Source organism: Coffea arabica, chromosome 8c (assembly GCF_036785885.1).
Source record: "Coffea arabica cultivar ET-39 chromosome 8c, Coffea Arabica ET-39 HiFi, whole genome shotgun sequence".
NCBI classification, from domain to species: Eukaryota; Viridiplantae; Streptophyta; class Magnoliopsida; order Gentianales; family Rubiaceae; genus Coffea; species Coffea arabica.
Genome location: NC_092325.1, coordinates 45,062,583 through 45,077,461, shown reverse-complemented (window position 1 = coordinate 45,077,461; position 14,879 = coordinate 45,062,583). Strand labels below are relative to the sequence as shown.

The 14,879-nt window shown below is 39.0% G+C and overlaps 2 protein-coding genes across 4 annotated transcripts; both read left to right on the top strand.

Annotated features, from left to right (window-relative positions):
* Positions 1 to 756: 756 nt before the first annotated feature.
* On the top strand, positions 757 to 9,384 carry LOC113706561 (cation/H(+) antiporter 18-like). 2 transcript variants are annotated; one of them, XM_072063737.1, is made up of 4 exons: positions 757 to 1,054; positions 5,188 to 5,439; positions 6,850 to 7,851; positions 7,940 to 9,384. In XM_072063737.1, exons 2-4 carry the CDS (start codon positions 5,245 to 5,247, stop codon positions 9,140 to 9,142), a joined length of 2,400 nt encoding a protein of 799 aa, XP_071919838.1. In that variant the 5' UTR covers positions 757 to 1,054; positions 5,188 to 5,244; the 3' UTR covers positions 9,143 to 9,384. The 2 variants fall into 2 exon arrangements, with proteins under 2 accessions (XP_071919838.1, XP_071919839.1); XM_072063738.1 differs by lacking the exon at positions 757 to 1,054 and adding an exon at positions 4,553 to 4,874.
* A 721-nt stretch (positions 9,385 to 10,105) lies between these two features.
* LOC113705228 (cation/H(+) antiporter 18-like) lies at positions 10,106 to 14,477 on the top strand. 2 transcript variants are annotated; one of them, XM_072063383.1, is made up of 4 exons: positions 10,106 to 10,468; positions 11,133 to 11,354; positions 11,984 to 12,985; positions 13,068 to 14,477. In XM_072063383.1, exons 2-4 carry the CDS (start codon positions 11,166 to 11,168, stop codon positions 14,229 to 14,231), a joined length of 2,355 nt encoding a protein of 784 aa, XP_071919484.1. In that variant the 5' UTR covers positions 10,106 to 10,468; positions 11,133 to 11,165; the 3' UTR covers positions 14,232 to 14,477. The 2 variants fall into 2 exon arrangements, with proteins under 2 accessions (XP_071919484.1, XP_071919483.1); XM_072063382.1 differs by having other exon boundaries at positions 10,107 to 10,424.
* Positions 14,478 to 14,879: the final 402 nt, after the last annotated feature.

The window sequence follows — 14,879 nt, the reverse complement described above, 5'->3', positions numbered from 1 at the left end:
TTTTAGGATTAAGTAATTAAGGCAAAAATTAGTTTATATAAGGATAAAATTGAAAGTTCAAAAAATGAAAAAAAAAAAATGCTTACATCAACTGCCGTTTCTCTGCCTTTATATATATATAAATATATATATTATCATATTAGTTGAAAATAGAATTAAATTACTACAGGAGTTTTACCAAAGAGCAAAAACACAATGCTTACGTCAACTCTAATACATAATTATTGTCCTATTAGTACAGGATCCAATTATTGTACATCCGGTACACTTTAAAAGTTTTCCAAAACGAATCCAACAAAAGAATGGCTCATTCAAGAGAATCCCAAGAATTCAAACCATAAATAAGGTAAATTCATCCCTTCTCATCTGAATCCCAGAATAGGAATACAGGGTGTATTTTAATGTTGCATAATAGTAATAATTACCCAAAAAAGAAAAAGCAATAACAATTATTTACTTGAATACTTGCGCCAAAGTTGCCCAATTTGCATCGAATCCCATGGAATCATGGGCAGATCAAAAGCTTTGGCAGTTCGATAACTACGGCTCACGGGATGGCCGTCCCTGTCAACCCGCCAGAGCCAAGACAAAGGGCAGAAAGCGAAAAACCTTCCCCCCCCCCCCCCCCCCAACCCCCTTTTTTTTTTAAGGAGAACGAAAAACTACGTTCAATCCATCGTAACAACTCTAGTTAATAAAGTATTTTATTACGGCCCAACCAGTTTGTTCCGTCAAAGCTTCTCTATCTCTCTCTCTCTCTCTCTATATATATCTGCGTGTCTCGTTCTTTCTCTGTACCGGTTTTCCGAACTTTGTCGTCCATTCCTTCATCTTTGGAGCGGACCTCTTTTGTCTCTACCAATCATTTCCTTCAATATTCATCCCCTCCCAGAACCCCAGAACCCACCACCGGAACAACAAATCCAGACCATTAATCATATTAAGCTCTTCCACAGAAAAAGAACCCAAAAAGAAAAAAAAAAATCGAGAACGTTGAGGGTGTAATGGATATACCCTCTTATCATTAGAACTTCTCCAGATTCTCCAGATTCAGGTTCCCCCTCTGTCTCTGTACTTATATATGGGTTTGCATCTCTGTTTCTTTGCTAATGAATTCCTTCTGCATTTGAGAAAAGGGTGTCTCATAAGTGTTTATTATGTTGCGTAAATGATGATGTTCGTGTTCTTTTTGGGGGTTTTTTTTTTTTTTTGGGGTAAACGCATTAAGGTTTGAAAACTGAAAACGGTGAGGGATGAAATGAAGCGTGTGTTATGGGCTGGCTGACTGCTTCTGTGGCTTATTCTCCATTGAATTTTCTTTCTCGTGCTACAGTATATTAATTATTATCTTGTCTTTGGTTTTAAGTTTTAACTGTCAAATTTAACCCGAATAAACAAAGCAGAAAAAAAGAAAAAGTGGAAACCTTGGTAGACTACACGAACGTCAGAGTCGCTAGAAACTGACAACAGATAATGGAAAGATGAGTCGTCGTTGCAGTTTTAAGCTATGGAGGGGTAAACAGGGAACACAGACTAGTTGCAATTTTGGATGAATCTAAAAAGGGCATAAGATCAAGATGAGGCGCCATTTACAAGAGGGTCTACTAGCGAGTCGTGAGAAAGCCACGCCATGCAAATTAGAAGCAAAAATAATCAGTGCATTTTATGAAAGGTTTTAGTAATAAACTTCTAAATATGTTTTCTTTTTATGAATTTTTGTGGGGGAAGGTGGTGGCAGTGCTGGACATAAAACAACCAGCTTGCTTACACCAGTGGGGAACATGTCACGATGTGAAACCTAGTACACCAGCGGGGGCCGGAGGGGGGGGGGGGTGGCGGCTTAATTTATTTGACCGTGTGGGTTGTCTGTCAAGCAGAAGTTGCGCTTTTCCTCACGTCACATGTCGGTTTGCAACTCTTTGGGGGCCAGAGCCTCTTGATTTGTAATTTTCGACGAGCTTTCCGGTTAGACTGTACATGTCGTTAACGTACTCTAACGATTTAAAAAAAAATTAATCACTACTGTATATTATAATTATATGCTGCAGCGATTCGATTTGATGAGTTAATATATATAATATTAAAAAGTGATTGATGGATATGTAAATATTTTTTTTTAAAAAAAAATTAGAATCCAAACAAGGGATTTATTTGGATAGAGTATTATTTGAAATAATTACTGTAGTACTTTTTGTGATGTGATGTATGTGAGATAAAAATATGATTAGAAATATAAAAATGTGAATTGAAAAATATGTTTACGATGCAAGTGAAATATTATTTAAAATAAGTTTTGTATCCAAACACACTCTCGAGGTAACATTTCTTTTCATTGGTGGGACCCTTTTAACTTTTAAGGGCATCACTAGTTCCTCTGTCAAATGTGACTATGAGGAGTCTTCTCAAGTTTTGCTGCAACGCAGTAAGTCCCTTGTCGCCTCATGAATGACGTTACTGAAAAATGATTCATGAATGACATATTCACCCGTTAGAATTTCTTTCTCGAGGATTTTTAATGTCCGATACTAAGACTAACCTTGTGGATATATTCGCTTTTTCACTATAAAAATATGTTACATTTATTGAAAGCATGTCACAGAAGACTCTAAAACTTAAAAATATGAAGTTTGGTGATCGCTAAACCGTGTGTGCAGCAGTTTTTCTTGAAGTTCTTTTTGAATGGAAATTTCAAGGGACGATTTGCAGCCGTACTTTGAATATTTCATCTCAAGTTTATCATTTTTAGTAAGTTATAATCTGGCTTTGTTGTACTACTTTTATTTGTTTGTCCAAATTCCTTTTCACTAATCCTTTTAATAGTTTAGATAATAAGGCAGATTTAAAACTTTAGTAATTGTTATTTTGTTTCTTGTGGGATCGATTCGAATATCTCATCTATATTGTAAAATACCTGGAGATACGAGGGATTTCGAATAAACTTGATAGTCCAAATTGAACATTAGTTGAAAAAAATTGTATTATTTACGTTAGTACTTTAATTACATGATATAATATTAGCCAAAAAGGTAGTTGGATTCGTGTTCAGAAAATAACACCAAAAAAAAAAAGTTGCAGTTAATTGGTTATCAAAAAATTCAATGTACTCGGTTTGTTAATTTCCGACACGGACTGATTTCTGTGTACTTGTGGAGCTTATTGTTGAATTTGGTATGAATATATAATTCTAGTCTTTTGCCCCTGGAGTTGGCCAGGATGGTTTTAGGATAATTTAGTTAGATCCCGAGATCGTGTGTTCGAATCACCTTTCTGCCGCTTGTATATTCTTCGGGGCGGGATACAAATGCTTAGTGAAATTAATTTGGCAAAGTTGGGATAATCTTTGTGTTAAAAAAAAAAAAATTCTAGTCTTCAATTTGGATAGTACTTGAAAAGATTTGGCTTATCTGGCGGTCGTTGAAGTGTGAAATCAACATTCAAAATTTGTTATGAAAGAAAAGGACTTGAGAATTTTCACACTCCTTATCATGAAAAGCTCAATTTGTTCCTGGTCCGAATCTTTAAATGTCAGTTAATGAGAATAATAATCAGAATGGGCCGCTATAATTAATAAGGAATTAACAGTAGTACCAATGGCAGTGGTTGGATTCCCTACCATTTCCGTATTTTGAAATGAGATAGGATTTCCATTTTTTGGTTAAATTTTGAAATGAGATTAGGGGTGACAATTTCCGATACGATCTGAAAATACTACATGAACTTAACACGAAATTAATGGATTTGGATTAAGGTTTCGCGAGTTCGGATCAGAATCGAATCGAACTCGATGAATCCGAAAAGAAAACGGATCGAATTCGAGTCAACCCGTGAGTGATCCGATATGGTCCGATTACTCATTTACGAATTAAAAATAATTTAATAAACATAAAAATTATTTTATCTGACTAAACTAAGTTATTCTTTTTTTCCAAAGGCATTAATCACTTAATCCTACATGAATTTATTTAATTTGTGTGAAGTTGATATTATTATATTTGGACAAATAATATGTATTATAATTGTTTGGATAGGGTATTATTTGAAATATTATTTGAAATAATTACCGTAGCACTTTTTTATGATGTGATGTATGTGAGATAAAAATGTGGATTGAAAAATATGTTTATGATGTAAGCGAAATATTATTTGGGATAATTTCACTATTAATTTTTTTTACTTTTATACTATTTTAATTTATTTTATATTTGGTTTGGGATTATTTATTTAAATTTTTATTACTTGATTATGTAATTAGTCTTGTGTGAAATTGATTTTATTAGAAATTATAGTAATAAATTAATAAATTAAAATTAAGTTTTGAGTCATTCAAGTCGACCCGTCAACTCGAAATTTTCAAATTCGGATCAATGAATCTTTTGTTATATTTGAGTCTTAACCCGACGTGCCAACCCGATATGGCCCGATTGCCGCCCTATTAGGACTTATGAGATGCTCTACGAGAATAGTACCGACCTTTATTGGTCACTGTAATTAATACTGACTATATTTAGACGGGCCTGTCAACGGTTGACATATGTCGTTTGTGTGTGGGTAAAGGCGTGAAGGAAAAAAGGTGCGGTTCTGAAATATTCTTCTCTTTTCCCGACCGAAAAAGGCGGGGGGTACAAAAAAAAGAAACAAATAAATGACGCTTTTGGTTGAAAGGGATTTAGCCAGGTGCTGTGAAGTGCTGATTTTTTGGCGACTTATAGCTGATAATTCAGTGAGCTTGTTTCACGAAATTATCATCTGAAACCCCCATTTCTCTAAAGTCTTGGCCTGGTTTATATGCCGGATGTGATTAGGGGAAACATTGAAGCGTTGGCTGCGCCGAGCTGCTGATTGCCTAGGAAGTTTCTTTTGGAAAAATTTTAGGGGTATGATATTGCACCTTTTTCCTCAGGGAGTTAGGTGGCGTTTTCTGTTATTTGTAGAGCATCAAAATCTGTTCTTTTCTCCTCTATGACATTCGCTGATTCCCTATATTTTTTATTGCTTCTGGAAATGTCATTCAAATGCAGTTCTGACAATGTCGTAGCAACTTTGTGGCCTCTTCACGTGATTTGGTGACACTTGAGAGGAAGAATAAAATAATCCTGCTTGACAGAAAACATAATTCTTTAACTTGTTCTAGTGTATGATATTGCTAATGATCTGATTGGATGAAGCCATTGCATAATATTTATGCAGGCTTGATAAAAGAATCCGTAGATTCTGCTGCTCTATCTGGGGCTCTTCTGGTGCGCAATGGCTTCAAATGCTACGGTAAAATGCCCGGCGCCAATGAAGGCTACCTCAAATGGAGTCTTCCAAGGGGAGACACCCCTTGATTATGCACTTCCTCTGGTAATCTTACAGATATGCCTAGTCATTGTCCTGACAAGGACTCTTGCATACCTTCTGAGGCCTTTAAGACAGCCGCGGGTTGTAGCTGAGATTATTGTAAGTTCCTATAGCTCTTGAACCCGATTGTTTTCCCATTACGTAGGTTTCTATACCTTTTTTTGCAGATTTTACTGTTGCCTGCTGAACTTGTTAGGCTTTTGCTTGCGGTAGCTGAAGTCTGAAACATTATTATAAATGTCTTCTTCTGACCTCTAGGGAGTTATCTTCTTTTTTCTTCGTTTCGAGTTGATATCTTTTTCTTTTTTTTGTTGTTTTTTTGGAGTTTCAAGTTGATATCTTCGCTTTTAATGTTAAATATTTTTTACTACAATGCTGTAGAGACTAATGCTTTCCCTTTGGTCGTACGATTAATACTTACGTTAATTTCACTTTGCACCCTTTAATTATACCCAGACTCTCACTTTAATCCCTAAATTTTAAGATAGGACACTTTAATTTCTGAACAATAAAAATTGTTTCACTTTAATCCCTAAAGTATATAATTTATTTCACTTTAGGCCTTAAAATATAAAATTATTTTTATTATAGTCGGTCTAAAATCTGTTCGACTTCCTCAATGATTTCAATTGAATGGGGCAAAACGGTGTCTCATTTTGAAGTTTAGGCACCATGTAAGAATTTTGGTACAGTAAAGGGTGTAAAGTGAGTTTAAAACTTGATATTTTTCCTGATGGTTGTCTTCTAGAAGTCTTATAGTCCCCAAATCCATATGTTAAAGCAAATGAAAGTCTTCCTCCTGAGGATATGTCTTAAATTACTGAACACTTTCAGAGAAACCATCTTCTTGTTGAAAGGTAGAAATTGGAGAACGGGATACTAATAAGGTAGAAATTGGTACTTCAACTGAATTTACAAGGGAAAAATCTTCATGATGAAAAAGCTGATTTCTAAGTTGGGAAAATGTATGCAAAAATTTTGGTAGCTTGCATTTGTACTTGTCGTACACATTTTGTTGAGGCACCAATGCCATACGCTAGCTATGGCCATCTTTCTTCTTGAATTTTCTGACGATTGAGTTTTTCTATTGCTGGATTTGATCCAAGCAGTAGTATCAATAGCTCTCAATGTGGAATGCGCTACACTTGACAGTGGTTAGATAGAGTCCCACTGTTGATCCTCTTGCCCAAAAAAAAAAAAAAATAATAAATAAATAGCACATTCATGTGTCAATCATAAGTAGATCATGTTGTCTGGAATCCCCACCTTTTTCCACCAATTCAGATTTTCTGGATGGAGTGAAAGTAATCTTTCAAAGTGACATTTTGTAAACATTTTTCTATTTTTCATGATGTGGTCCTCTAGGGCCTTCCAAATGCGAGAGAGCTGTGCCAAGTGATTATGGATGGTTTACTGCTCCCAAGACTAATAGATGAGCTGATTATCATAAAGAAACGTAACTGTAACAAGTAAGTTGAAAGAATTTGATGGATAATACTTTATTTGCAGGGAGGAGTCCTACTGGGTCCGTCCGCCTTAGGCCGCAACCACAAATTTCTCCATACGGTGTTTCCGCCCCGGAGTCTTACAGTGTTGGATACAATTGCCAACCTAGGACTCCTTTTCTTTTTGTTTCTTGTCGGCCTCGAACTTGATCCGAAGTCCCTTCGTCGGACTGGAAAGAAGGCCTTGGCCATTGCCCTCGCAGGAATTACTCTTCCCTTTGCATTAGGAATTGGGACATCATTTGCTCTTCGTGCGACTATTTCAAAAGGTGTGAGTGAAGGCCCATTTTTGGTGTTTATGGGAGTTGCCCTTTCTATCACTGCCTTCCCTGTCCTGGCCCGTATCCTGGCTGAACTGAAGCTTTTAACGACCGATGTTGGTCGCATGGCCATGTCTGCTGCAGCAGTCAATGATGTGGCTGCATGGATTCTACTTGCTCTTGCTGTTGCCCTGTCAGGTGTAGGTCGTTCTCCCCTTGTTTCATTGTGGGTTTTGTTGTGTGGTAGTGGTTTTGTGCTCTGTTGTATTTTTGTAGCGCCTCCCATATTTCGATGGATGGCAAGAAGGTGCCCTGAGGGGGAGCCGGTAGATGAGATGTATGTATGTGCTACACTAGCAGTTGTTCTTGCTGCTGGATTTGTCACTGATTCTATTGGAATTCATGCCCTGTTTGGGGCATTTGTGATTGGAATTCTTGTCCCAAAGGAGGGCGCTTTTGCAGGTGCTCTAGTTGAAAAAGTTGAGGATCTAGTTTCTGGTATTTTCCTTCCCTTGTACTTTGTCTCGAGTGGACTGAAGACCAATGTTGCCACCATTCATGGGGCTCAGGCATGGGGTCTTCTTGCTTTAGTAATTTTCACAGCCTGTTTTGGGAAGATTGTTGGGACCATCTTTGTCTCTCTGTTGTCCAAGATGCCTCTTCAGCAGGCTGTAGCTTTGGGTTTTCTGATGAATACCAAAGGTTTAGTTGAGCTCATTGTCCTCAACATTGGGAAAGACAGAGGGGTAATTTCCTCTACACTCTTTTCCTGTTGTTACCTTGATAAAACCTTCCCCTTGCTATTTTTATCGTGCTAATTAATCAACTTAACAGGTTCTTAATGATGAAACATTCGCTGTCATGGTTTTGATGGCTCTCTTCACAACATTTATAACAACGCCCATCGTCATGGCAGTGTATAAGCCGGCTAAAATGGCTAGATCTGAGTATAAACATCACACTATCCAAAGGAAAGAAGCAAGTGCTCAGCTTCGTCTGTTGACCTGCTTCCACAGCTCTAGGAACATTCCATCTCTCATCAATCTCATTGAGGCTTCACGTGGCACTGAGAAGAAAGGAGGACTTCGTGTCTATGCAATGCACCTCATGGAGCTTTCTGAAAGGTCGTCTGCTATTCTAATGGTCCACAAGGCAAGAAAGAATGGGCTGCCCTTCTGGAGCAAGGTACAGGATTCTGATTCAAACCAAGTTGTTGTTGCTTTTGAAGCTTTTCGGCAGCTTAGCAAGGTGTCCATCCGACCTACAACTGCAATCTCACCAATAGCCACAATGCATGAGGACATTCTTGCCGGTGCTGAGAAAAAGGGGGTGAGTATGATCATTCTCCCATTTCATAAGCATCAGAGGATTGATGGGCATCTGGAAACCACCAGAGCAGAATTTAGGCATGTTAACCGGAGAGTTCTTCGGGCAGCACCGTGCTCCGTTGGCATATTTGTCGACCGTGGACTTGGAGGAACATCTCATGTGTCTGCAAGCAATGTTGACTATACCATAACAGCCTTGTTCTTTGGTGGTCATGATGATCGCGAAGCAGTTGCTTATGGTGCGCGGATGGCAGAGCACCCTGGTATCAGCTTAGTTGTGGTTCGTTTCGCCGTGGATCCTAAGGTTGCTGGAAAATCCGTCAATTTAGATGTGAATGAGAGTTCTGGTCCTGAAGCAAGGTCTGACGATGAAGAGTTCCTTTCTGAATTAAAAGAGAATGTCAAAGAGGTCAGGTCAGTAACATTTGAAGAAAAGATAGTAAGAGATGGTGCAGAGACAGTTGAAGCAGTTCGTGCTTATAGTCGGTGCAACCTGTTTCTGGTCGGAAGAATGCCCGAGGGTCAACTTGTTGCGGCTCTGAACAATACTACTGACAGCCCTGAACTTGGGCCGGTAGGAAACTTCTTGGTTGCCCCCGAGTTTTCTACAAGAGCATCAGTTTTGGTGGTGCAGCAGTACCGCAGAGAGTTATCTGAGGACTCATTGGCCTCCCTGGAGGCAGAGGGATCAGGCGAAGAGTCCAACTGACTGGTTTGAGTGCTTGGCTTGTAATATTACTTATGAAGGAAGCAAAATCGCACGGTACAAAGCATATATCCATTTTCTCCTCCTGTTTTTCCCATGGAAATGTAGTAATTGTAAAGCTTGATCTGAATGGATGCAACGTGGTTTTTTTTTTCTTATACACTTTACGTTCTCCATGCTGCTGTGTAGCTCAGGACAGTATAATACATAAGACTTGAGGAATTATCACCTCAGTTTTAAGGATATTTCAACTCTCCTTTGGTTTGGAAAGCAAGGAGGGAAAAACCCTCGTATCATGTCATTTTCATAACCAGAAGCATGGTGACCCGCGGGTAGGATTAAGTTGGTGAAAAAGAATAAAAGAACAACATGGAACCAGATAATTGGAAGATGCAAACCGTTTTAGTCTTTTTCTGTGTGATATTTGAACGACTAAAGCTCATAATCCACATCCGATCTGGACCACGAGCATTAAGAAAAAAAAAAAGGAAGAAAACATCGGAGTTGTGACTTGTTGATTGATCCAGCATTGCAACAGTGCAATCAAGCACCTTTCGTGTTAATGTAATCAGGGCTGCGCTGCAGCACCTTCGTGGAACCTTCTTTACTTGACTTTTGGAGTTTAAGAGATTAGTAGTTTAGAGTACTCTTTTTTTTTTTAGTATTTTGATAATAATTTGTTTAGTGCTAATTAATTCCCTTCTTCTCCAACGAGAAAAGGCTAACTTATCAGATGAATCAGGTGCATTATTAGTCGAACCAAAAAAAAAAGTTGAGTTTATTTGTACCAAAAAGTCAGAGATTAGTAGTATTAAGAAATATCTACAAATAAAACTCAAAATAAAAGAATGCTAAACCCACAAATCAACAACAACGGAGAAGTCAACGCCAGCCAAAAGATTAAACAAAAGCTGAAAAGGACCGGAGTAATGGGCCAGTGCGGAACGACGGCAGATTTCCCTCATCCAGTCACTCTGCTTAGAAGTCTTTTGCTACTAGTAATCTTAGCAATAGGAAGTTTTCTTTATATATGTATGTATGCATCTATATGTTAGACTTAGATGCAGCTACCCGAAGTCCACGTTCTTTCATCTGCCTATTTATTAGTATTGGTCATTAGTTGCACCTCTCTCTCTCTCTCTCTCTCTCTAGTCTCTACATATTGTATCAGGATTTCGTTGCTTTTTATCCAAAGCACCGCCTCATCACTTTTGAGTTTTCCCTGACCCCAGTTGAGATTCATGTGATTCCTCACCCTGCCTTCATCACCAAAGCTTTATACAAGGTACTGATAATGGCTGGCATTCATGCAATTCTCTGAATTTTTGTGTAAGTTGTTGCCATGATTTTTCCTAAATATTCTTACGTTTTTTTTTTCCTTTCGGATGGAATTATTTTGTGTTTCGTCTGTCTCCTTAGCTGGCAATATTGGGTTTTGATTCTTCTGAAGAAAGATTAAATCTTTGGGATTGGTCCATTGCTCATCAATCGTTTCTTCAGTCAACGTTTTGGGTTGAGTCAATACACAGTCTAGCATGTTTAAATGCTCTCACTGGCTTTTCCTTGCATGAAAGGACTCGGATGATCGTGTACTTGCCTATGTTGTTGGGAACTGGGACGTATATGGTAGACTGAATTTGTTACACTAGGTGAAAAAGCGCGACCTACCATCATACTAGTTCATTTTCCTTATTCTCTGCTACGCTTTCTTTGGCAAAGTATGTGTACTTATGGGCATGCTTTCATGCTGAATCATTGTTCTGAATGGATTTTTAGGTGTTACTGTAGTTTTTATTGTGCTTTGTTTTCCCAAACCGGTGAGTTTTTCCCCCCTCCCTAGGAACAATCGAATTAAGAGGGAAGATATGGTGTTTTTCGGAGCTGTAATTCAAGGTCGTTCATTCTTGGAAGTAAAGCTCTGTGTTGTGGTCCAGTCAATGTCTAGGTAAGTTTCTTGAATATGAAAGTTCTGATTTTTGGGTGCTTTCTTCAGGACCCTGAAGTGAGGAATCTGCCTCCCTAGACAATGGCTCCAAATGTTACTTGTCCAGGTCCAATGAAGGCAACGTCCAACGGTGCTTTCCAGCACGATAATCCATTGGATTTTGCTCTTCCCCTTGCTATTTTACAGATATGTCTAGTTCTTGTTGTCACTAGATGCCTTGCTTTTGTTCTCAAACCATTACGACAGCCTCGTGTGATTGCAGAAATTGTGGTAAGTTGAACTGCCTTTCGTCATGTTTGATGCGATCTAAGTTTTCTCAACTCTTTTCAATTGATTGTTCATAATGCACTTGATTGGAATATGATTACCGACATAACATTTAAATTGCGTGATTTTGTGTTCCGCCCAACCCTTTTTTCTCTCCAGAATGAAGTAATTCAGTTGTTGAGTCTCTTTTCAAAAACTAAAGCAGTTAACTTGCTCTGTATATCAAAGCTATTTCTCCCGTTTCTTTTTCTTTTTCTTTTCTTCCCCCTCCCTTGGCTCATTTATTGCTAGAAGAGAACAGGACCACTTCATACCTGTTTGTGAGAGTTAAAATTGTCTACTCAATCCAACCAGCAAAATAACTTTCTGTTGTTGCACAGCATTTACTAGTTCAGCGTTAAGTAGTGCTAATGTATTTCCCAGTGTTGTTTTTGTGAGTTTCATTAAGAATCCTTTTTGTGATTCAGCAGTCCATCTGAAACTAAAATGTCCAGGGCAATACTGCAAACCGAAGCTGATTTTCATAAATAAAGGGGAGCGGAAGTAGGGAGTAATTTTTTTCCAAGAGAAGGTGCCAGTTGATGATATGCTAATGTTATCTTGATCTGCAACTAATGTTGTTTATTAATCAGGGAGGAATTTTGCTAGGGCCATCAGCTCTTGGAAGAAACAAAAGCTATTTGAAGGCAGTATTCCCACCCAGGAGCCTTACCGTATTGGACACCCTGGCAAACATTGGTCTGCTGTTCTTTCTTTTCCTTGCGGGGTTGGAGTTGAACTTCAAAACTCTGCAACGTACAGGAAAAACTGCCCTTAGCATTGCCATTGCTGGAATATCTGTTCCTTTTGCATTAGGCATTGGTTCAGCATTTGCCCTCCGAGCAACCATTGCAGAAGATGCAAATGCAGCTGCATTTTTTGTGTTTATGGGTGTGGCACTTTCTATAACTGCCTTCCCAGTTTTAGCCCGCATTTTGGCTGAGCTGAAGCTTTTAACAACTGATATTGGGAAAATGGCCATGTCTGCCGCCGCAGTCAATGATGTGGCTGCATGGATATTGCTTGCTCTTGCTGTTGCTTTATCTGGTCACAACGTTTCTCATATTGTTCCATTATGGGTTTTCCTTTGTGGTTGTGGTTTCGTAATCTGTGCAAGTCTTTTTGTCTCACCAATTTTTAAATGGATGTCTAGGCGTTGCCAGGAAGGTGAGCCTGTCAGTGAGACGTATATATGTGCTACATTAGCTGCTGTGTTGGCTGCTGCATTTGTTACTGATACAATTGGCATTCATGCAATGTTTGGAGCTTTTGTACTTGGAGTTCTTGTTCCAAAGGAAGGGCCATTTGCTGGTGCTCTAGTAGAGAAAGTTGAGGATCTGGTATCTGGTCTTTTTCTCCCTCTGTACTTTGTCTCAAGTGGATTGAAGACAAATGTTGCAACAATCAGAGGTGTTCAATCTTGGGGTCTCTTGGTTCTTGTCATAAGTACAGCCTGTTTGGGAAAGATAGTTGGCACTTTCACAGTAGCTAAACTTTGGAAAATGCCCACGGCTGAAGCTGTTGCTCTTGGTTTTCTTATGAACAGCAAAGGCCTCGTGGAACTCATTGTCCTTAACATTGGTAAAGACAGAAAGGTAATATCCTGTATCTATTCTATCTAAAGCTTTGTACATAAATTATTATCTATTTGAGCACTAACGCGTTATAACTTGGCAGGTTCTTAATGATCAAACATTTGCCATCATGGTTTTAATGGCTCTCTTCACAACATTTATAACCACTCCTGTAGTGATGGCTGTGTACAAGCCTGCAAAGAGAACAAAAAAAATTGATTACAAGCACAGGACAATTGAAAGAAAGAATGCCAACAGTCAGCTTCGACTCCTTGCTTGCTTCCACAGTGCTAGAAACATCCCATCAATGATAAATCTCTTTGAGGCGTCACGTGGTACTGACAAGCATGAAAGCCTGTGTGTGTATGCATTGCATCTGATGGAGCTATCAGAAAGGTCTTCTGCTATACAAATGGTGCAAAAAGCTAGAAGGAATGGGCTTCCCTTTTGGAACAAAGGCCATTCATCGGGGGGAAACCATATTGTTGTGGCTTTTGAGGCATTTCAACAACTAAGCAAGGTTTCAGTGAGGTCGATGACATCAATCTCTTCGTTGTCTGATATGCATGAAGACATCTGCGGAACTGCTGAGAGAAAGAGGGCAGCAGTCATAATCCTACCATTTCACAAGCACCAAAGGCTAGATGGCTCCTTGGAGACCACGCGAGCTGAATTTCGTGGGGTTAACAGTAGGGTTCTTGAGCATGCCTCATGCTCTGTAGGGATATTGGTTGATCGTGGGCTAGGTGGGAATGCACATGTATCAGCAAGTAATGTGTCATATCAAATTGTGGTTCTTTTCTTCGGAGGGCATGATGATCATGAAGCACTTGCTTATGGAACTCGGATGGCTGAGCACCCTGGAATCAAGTTGACAGTTGTCCGTTTCTTAGTGGAACCAAAAACTGTCGGAGAGAGAGTTCAAATAGAAGGAGAGAGCAACCCTGGCGGCAATGCTGTCTCAGCGGATGAAGAGGTTCTTGCTGATATTAAGGATAGAATATCAGAAGACGACTCTGTCAATTACGAAGAGAGAGCTGTTGGGAGCTCAAATGAAGTGATAGCAGCAATTCGTGCCTACAGCCGCTGCAACTTGTTTTTGGTTGGTCGAATGCCTGATGGTGAAATTGCATTGGCGCTGAACGAAAGGATTGAGTACCCAGAACTTGGGCCAGTAGGGAGCTTGTTAACCTCTCCAGATTTGTCAACAACGGCTTCAGTTTTGGTGGTCCAGCAGTATAACGAGAAGGTTCCCGCCGATGAATAAATTCATCGCCTGCCCGTATTATTCCCTGATAAAAGATAATACACATGGGATTTATATGTAGAGACTCTCTTTCCCCTACCCTAAAAGTTTCCTCTGGATCAACTGAATATGATGTAGATAGAATTGATTTTGCTCCGCCTTAATTTTTTTTTTTTTTTTTTGGTTTTACAATTTTTTTGGATAAATTAGAGTACAATATACAAAGTTAAGTGCTTCAATTCCAAATTTTTTGTAGACTTGCTACTAGCTTTTCTTCTTGTTATCAGCTTCATGGTGCAACAACAAATAAAAGCTAGCTCTAAGCCTCCAGCAGAGCCATTTTTGTCAGAATAGTTTCAATAACCAGTCAGGATAACAAGCTCTTATATATTTTGGGGTATAATAGCCATACTTGGAGCTTGTATATGAAACTGCAGCCAGTTTCACTCTGCCTGCACTCTGGAAGATCTATAAATTCAAAGAGAAAACCGTGGCCACCTAAAACCAGAGCTCAGACCTACATCTACTTTCTTCCCATGTTGCAAAGAGTTTCACTACTATATCTGCCTGCACTTTGACATTCAATTCAACCCAGCATAAAGGTCCTATCAAAATCATGGGGGCAGACATGATATGATATAATAATGAAGAGACCAGCGATCCCTGAAT

Coding starts and splice junctions, on each gene's coding strand:
- LOC113705228 (XM_072063383.1), top strand. CDS start 11,166: ATGGCTCCAAATGTTACTTGTCCAGGTCCAATGAAGGCAACGTCCAAC. Junction 11,355..11,983: donor GTGTGATTGCAGAAATTGTG/GTAAGTTGAACT, acceptor TTTATTAATCAG/GGAGGAATTTTGCTAGGGCC. Junction 12,986..13,067: donor ACATTGGTAAAGACAGAAAG/GTAATATCCTGT, acceptor ATAACTTGGCAG/GTTCTTAATGATCAAACATT.
- LOC113706561 (XM_072063737.1), top strand. CDS start 5,245: ATGGCTTCAAATGCTACGGTAAAATGCCCGGCGCCAATGAAGGCTACC. Junction 5,440..6,849: donor GGGTTGTAGCTGAGATTATT/GTAAGTTCCTAT, acceptor CTTTATTTGCAG/GGAGGAGTCCTACTGGGTCC. Junction 7,852..7,939: donor ACATTGGGAAAGACAGAGGG/GTAATTTCCTCT, acceptor TCAACTTAACAG/GTTCTTAATGATGAAACATT.